A 7,048-nucleotide genomic window follows, 5' to 3' on the forward strand; every position below is an offset into this window, starting at 1 on the left:
TGCAGGCTCAACCTAGGCCAACTCATCTTAAGATAAGCGAGGTTTCATTTTTCGCGCGCTTTTTGTGGCTCGACGAGGCTAAACGACCGTACTACGTCGACTATAGTTCAGCACAGTCAACGCTTTTCGTGTTCAGGTGGAAAACGGTTTGGAAAATGTTTTCTTTCTGCATTTTTCGCTGGTTTCAATCCAGTTTGACATATCATGATAACTGTGGTCCACACTGGCGGCTACCGTGAGTTATTCAAGTCAAGCATCGGAGGGATATCTTTAGAAGCTCTGATAAGGTTACATGATGCCTGGAGGACCTATGACTAAAACAGGAAGGAAAGGAGAGCGAAAGAGAACAACAAGGACAAAACAGAATACCAGTAATAGCTCATACTTAGTAGAAGAAGTTACTCCACAAATTCTTTCCTTGGGCACTAAACAGTTTGTTATTTTCAAAAAGTGGTTTAATCAGTTTTTCAATTTAATTTGTTCAGAAATGAAAATCGATTTTTTTTGTCAACTGGAATTAATTAACAATTATCTGTACTCTTTTGGGCATAAAGAAAAAGTGGACTTGTTTGTTTGCTTTGCCCTAAAATGCGAGCGAACAAGTGCTTTTTATACTAATCCGTTTGCCCAACTGGTTTTCGATGGGCCTCGACAGCGACAAGAAAATTTTGCCCTTATGTTATAAACACGTAATCGCAATGAGTTCTCGTAAAATTAGGGGGAAATTTCACTAGCTTGTGTTTTCAAAAATTTTTGTAATGCACCTAAACGTTATTTCAGTGTTGGAGCGGATCTTGCTTGAGGTTCGTTCTCTCTTGGTTGCATTGCCGTATTTTGGCGATTCTTGTTGCAAGCCAACCTGGCGTGTTTCAATGAAATACATCAAAATGTGAATGATTTCGTTTTCATCCGCATGTGCCTAGGGAACCACGCCTTTTATTGTACGTCTTCGTGTTCAAGAAGCCTCCTTTCTTTCATTTAAACAACCTTCAAAGTTGCTCAGAACTTTCTTCCTTCTACTGTATGCATGCATTTTGATCGGTTATTTTTTGGAACATTATTGGCGCACTCGGATATCGTCTCGCGTGCCACGTTTGTGTTCTTACCACAATATATATAACTGAACAGGCCCACGCCAACATTGGAATCTGTTTGTTAAATATTATCAAAAGTAGGCTTTCTAACTCTATGAAGAGTGAATACCAAACTGTGTGACTTTTTCGTCAAATTTATGCAACTTAAATATTTTCTTAAATGGCTATTATTTCTTGTTTCTACTATATTGTAACCTTTATTTAAATAATCATGCAACATATATTTTAAATATCCTTTACCTATTATATCCACAAAGGCAATAGCTTATTAAATACTGAGTTCTTAAATACTTCTACCACTCGACAACACGTCTGGCGTAGTTAGCTATTTTCTTAAATTGTTATATTTATCGCACTTGATTAAATCAATCAATTACAGCTCTTCCTGATTTCCAAGTGGTTTTTGATCGTTGTCATTAAAACGTTTCGTTTCCATCAAAAAATTTACTTCATTTTTTTCCTTTCAGACACCCTCTGCTCGTTCCTAAAATAGCTACTAGAATCTGACCCATAAAAAGAAACTACTTGTAAGTTTGGGCTGCTTAATCCAAGGCCGGCGTCTGCGCATGTTGCTTATATGTTGGAACTTAATATGACTATAAATCAGCCTAGAATGGCCTGTTAATAACCTCATAGAGGTATCGACTATCAACATTGAAATTCGAAGCAGATAAAATATGCTTCATAAGGACCTTAGAGCTATGAGCTCCTAGGGTGCTTAATGCAATTGGGGTGTTGTCTTCAAAAGCTCCTCGTCCCTAATTCCTATTATTATTCTAGTCTATTAAATCGTTTGCATCCAAGGAGTTTTCAGTCGCCAAGCTTCATGTCGAGCTATGTTCACTATGCACAGATATACGTCAAAATTATATGGTGCTCTGTTCTGTTCTTAGCTTGTACATAAGTCGCCTTGAAGGTCCCTCATGTCAACATTAACTTTAACAAACATGGTATCATCCCTGACAAATCCACCCTGTCGGAGTTCTACGTGAGAGAGAAGTGTCGGACAGCCTGAGGCAATATTCATATCCGACGTTGGTTTCTTAAAACTTGAGCTGTTAGGATCTGGACGAAAAGCATCACTGGCATCCTTGATTTTGTTCTGATCCATAATTCTAAAATGGACCTTGTGGAGGAAAGGCCAGGGTAATAAGGCATCGTATTCACCGCGCATGATGACAAAGAAGACCGACACGTGAGTTCCTTTGCCCATTCCATCACCATTGAGGTAAAGACGGGCACACACTTTGTAACCAAACCGCCCAACGTAGAACGGAGGGCTGTAAATGGAAATCTTCTTTCCAGAAACAGCTTCTTGGAATCTTAGATTGTACTGGTCGATTTTCCAAAGATAAACTCCATTATATGACGTTGCCTCAAGCATCTGAATCTGAAAATTTTGTCCTGAAAGTTGAATCTCATGCAAAGCCAGCTGGTTCTCATTTCTTTCCATACGCCGTTCACAGGTAGTGTGATTATTTGACAAAGAACGTGATATCTTCCCGTTTTCTTTTGAAGTCAGTGTGATTTCCTTGACGAGCGCTAGCTCGCTTTGCAAATTGTTAACCCTTGTTTCGTGTTCCTTTACAGTGTTCAAAATTTCCTCAATCTGCGAAGAAACAACGGTTCCGTTTCCTTCATCCGCGGCGGCAGCATCAAAGGTACTGCGTAGTTTCTCTAAGTCGTTTATGTGCCCTGTGATTGAGCTCTCTATCAAGGATATTTTCGTTTGCTGAGTTTGGATATTGATTTTTGCCGCCACAAGCTCCTCGGTTTGATTTTGAAGTTGCAGGTCCAAGTTGTTCTTCTCTTTCTGCAAGTGGTCGATCTGTTCTTCAATTTGTACATAATTTCTTCGGTTTTCAATGCTTGATTGATTCATCTTTTCAACGTGGATCTTTATAGTGGCTTTCAGGTGCTCATCAACAGATTCTTTTTTACCCTGTTGACCAAAAAAAAAACATTACATCAGACACCACTTAACATTATATAGAGGATAAAAAGCTGATGTAACCGGCTTTCGATAAGCTGTGTGGACGAGGAAGTGCAAAAGTCAATGTTTATTTAACATTGAGAGGGAGGCCTATGTCTGTGTAATGCGGAGTGTTGAATCCTTGAAGGCCTTCTCTGGAAACTCTACCATTATATTTGCGGTGACCTCACATCACAGAGAATCTATAATTTGCATATATTTCGACAAGCGAAGAAGCTCTTAAGAGATTACTACAGTTACAAACTCCGCGTAACCCAAAAGCAAACTCGGACAAAAAAAAAAAATCAGGCTTAAAACTTGCATGATTAAAATTCGAGACCTCGTTAATAATGGCACAAGCAACGCTCATCTGTAAAATACAACGACTCATGCAAGATTTGTTCAATAGTTTAACGACAGTGTGCCGTTAATGGCAAATGGCACCCCACTAATTACCAGAAATGATGAAAATCCTGGTATGCTAGCAAGTTACTCCCTTTCAATACTTACCTGCTAGCCTAGGCTGACGGGAAAGAAATTAAGGTTCTTGATGTTGACAGTTTCGATGACTGTCAGCCGGCTATCTTTATTAACTAACAAGGTGACTTTTGTCGAACTTTTGATGTTAAATGTGACCTTACACAGCAAAACTGACAGTTAATAGACGTTTTATAATATTCACCTTGTTAGTTTTGATAAAGGTCATAGCTGACGGTCATTGACAATGTCAACATTAAAAATCTTTTTCTTTTTGTTGGGGGTGGGGGGGGGGGAGTATTTTTTTTCATTTGCTACCCTCTTGAATTTCTTTAACAATGACCCTTAAATTAAATAGCTTTCCGTTAGATTGGGTAAATAATTGATCACCTCAGCCTTCGCTGTTCTCTGCAAACCCTAATCATTACTGGTGGCGATTTCTATAACCAAGAATCCATGATCATTACCTGTGCAAATTTTTAAAAAAATTCAGTTTAATTACAGACGAGATCAGCGAGAAAACGTTGAAACCTCCTCAAGGAAGTCTTCCGTTTTCACTCAAATATTTTATGATTTGATTTTAAGAAGCCTCGTCTTTCACACTGACAGTAATGCATCTTTCTTTTTTCTGAAAGTATTTTAAACTCCAAATAGCACTTGCTGTCTCAACTTATCAAAAGGCACTCACTTTGAATTCACAACCATGAATGAAAAACGGGCACGGTACTTCCGCGTGAGGACACTCCTTGGTCAAGTGGTCATCCAACATGTCACGTGGTATAGTCTCCTTTCCGCAGAGTAAATGACATTTTACGGGAAATTTCCGGCACAAACCAAAATGATCCTGCAGATAAACAGAAGACAACAACTTTTGTTTTCGGTTCTCTACTCAAAACGGTTGAAAATGAAACGATATCAAGATAAAATTAGGTAGTATTGAAAATTAGGTAGTAGCGAAAATATATATGGATGAAGGGGTAGTTTCTAAAGAAACTGTGGTGCTGCGTCGGTGGGGAAGTAGTATACAAACATTTGGTTTATCAAAGGAGTTGATAATGTAAATTGACCACCGTACAGAGATTCTAAAAGCTAGACAAAGACAAAGACAAAGCTTTTAGAATCTCTGTACGGTGGTCAATTTACATTATCAACTCCGTTGATAAACCAAATTTTTGTAGCGAAAATATATGTTTGTCTATTCAGAGACAATACAACGGCAACGGGAAACGACTTAATTGAAAGAGGAAAAAAAGAGGTTCACTTATTAATCCTATGAGAGGATATGTTTCAGGTATGGATGCTACACGAGTCAACGTTTAACTGAGCTAAAACGTCAAGGTTTAATTCGGTAGTTTTCTTTTAAATTATGGTGAGCAAATGTGACTTGCTCTTTAAAACTAGCTCAATATTCCTTCTCCCATACCTTCAAGTTTCTTTGACACACTTTTCCTCCGCAATATAGACAGATCACGGTCCTGTTAATACAGGCATTTGATGCGTGCTCTTCGAGACTTCTTCGTTCCATTGTCTCACCACAGGCAAGGCACTGTACGTCACCATATTGACAGCTTGTCTCATGGGCCTGCTCGATAAAACAGTAAAAAGGAGGTCAGAATTATTGTAGAAAATTAAGGATTGAAAACTACGGCATGTTTTGAGTTTTCAAAGCCGGTAACCGTAAATGTCTCCTATCTTATTAATAATTGGAGAACGAGAAAAACTTTGACCATTCTCCACCTCTTATACGGTAACTGACCGTGAATGATTACTCTTATATTTATGAGTGAATGCACCTTTGTAGTCTTTGGGCTTTGTATGGGGCTAATTAGAGTGTCAAAAGAGATCGGTCTCAGTTCGCTTAAATGTTGTTAGATAATTTATCTATGGACGCGTTGAACTGAAGGAAACAGGAGTCTGCCATTAGCAGTGGAAACGGGTCGTAAACTGGCTGTTAATTCGTCCACCGTGAAAATGTCTCTTGGCTTCATGTGAGTATTGCCTGATAAAAGTTGCGTGAGGTTCAAAGAACGACTCTTGTGAGTGACTGGCGTCTCGACCACCTGAGCGCAGTCACGAGTCTTGTGGACCTCTGAAGATGACTTTTGCTCAGATTGAGGAACATTGTATGCAAACTTTCTGCATGATAAATGTTACGCAGTGTATCCCTGTCAACTTCCTCGTCACTTGTATCGAAAAATAGTACTAAATGTCACCCATTAGAAACATAATCAGCAAAGAGAGTCCAAACCAAAAAAAAAAAAAAACTCTATCGTTAATGCTATGTCGTTGTAATTAGGTAGTTGGCCATGTTAGGAAAACTTTGTGATGTGTATAAAAATAAGCGTACACCAAAATGGTTGCATTTGCCTTTGTGGACGGATATAAGTGACTCCCATCACTTCTGGATTAACACCATTTACAACAATATGCAAGAATAGCTGATGGGACTCAGTAAAAGAGGATCTTTAAACGAAACTATTTACCTTAAAATCTCGGAATTCTCCTTTCCAATCGCAATTTCGATCTTTGTAATGGCAACGGCACTGGAGATCGAGTATTTCCCTTTCGCAGCATTTATCGGGGAAGGATTCGTCTTTTGAAACCTGGTTGCCATCCACGGGACATTGGCGATTTTTCTGGCTGGCAGAAGAAAAAACGGAAGAAAATAATCTGCGTTTAATTAATCGAGCATCAATATTGTGGGAAGGTTTTCAGCAATGTTTTCGAAACTGAATAGTTTCGCTAAAACGCCAAGTATTCCCCCGGTTCCGTTTCACTTGTTCGCCATTTTACATCATGATTTACACAGTGGATATTTCATGAACGATCGAGGCGTTGGGTTGGCTTGGAGAGTTTCGTGGGAAACAATGGTCATCTCTCACATATTCTTTTTTTAACTCAATTCCATTGCTCACTTCTTTTAACTTTGTTCGTTGCAAAACATAGAATTCGGTAATACTGGAAAGCATTCAAACTACTGCTCAAACCTTAGTCCTCTTTCATAGAAGGAACTGTGGAAGAAACAGTCCCTATGAATATACCAACGTCATTCCAAAAGAGCTGCTGGAGCTAGAGCACGTGAAAATTTGAGCCTATTGGATGCTCCTCATTTAATATCACAGGGGCACCCAACGTCAATTTTCGAAAAATATCTGTTCGGTAGATGATTTGAGATGTAGATTTTTCGGAATATTTGTTGTACATTTTCTTGCGCTGCCTGCCTGTCCTAGGATTTTCGAACATCTAAAAAATGGTATACTGTGCCCATTTTTAACGGATTTTTACCATAAAAGGCCACCTAGAATTTTCGGGAGCCTTTTTTCTGGCTGAAATTTTCGAAGAGGTAAGTTTTGATCCCTATAATTTTCGGATCACAAGACTTTCAGCTAGGAAATCCGAACAGATGAAAAATTTTTAGGTCACAAAAATATACCTATATATATATACCGTTTAAATACCAATTTGAAAATAAGTTTAACAATGCTATGTTTAAGTGGTATTGAGC

At 38.6% G+C, this 7,048-nt stretch overlaps 1 protein-coding gene across 1 annotated transcript; it reads right to left on the reverse strand.

Moving 5' to 3' along the window:
- Positions 1 to 907: 907 nt before the first annotated feature.
- Positions 908 to 5,507, reverse strand: LOC137975847 (TNF receptor-associated factor 3-like). Its single transcript, XM_068823048.1, has 4 exons — positions 5,337 to 5,507; positions 4,967 to 5,125; positions 4,232 to 4,387; positions 908 to 3,036 (listed from the first exon to the last, which is right to left on the reverse strand). The coding sequence occupies exons 2-4, from the start codon at positions 5,066 to 5,068 to the stop codon at positions 1,984 to 1,986; spliced, it is 1,311 nt and encodes a 436-aa protein (XP_068679149.1). The 5' UTR covers positions 5,069 to 5,125; positions 5,337 to 5,507; the 3' UTR covers positions 908 to 1,983.
- Between the last annotated feature and the right edge of the window lie 1,541 nt (positions 5,508 to 7,048).

Source organism: Montipora foliosa, chromosome 11, assembly GCF_036669935.1.
Source record: "Montipora foliosa isolate CH-2021 chromosome 11, ASM3666993v2, whole genome shotgun sequence".
Lineage (NCBI taxonomy): Eukaryota > Metazoa > Cnidaria > Anthozoa > Scleractinia > Acroporidae > Montipora > Montipora foliosa.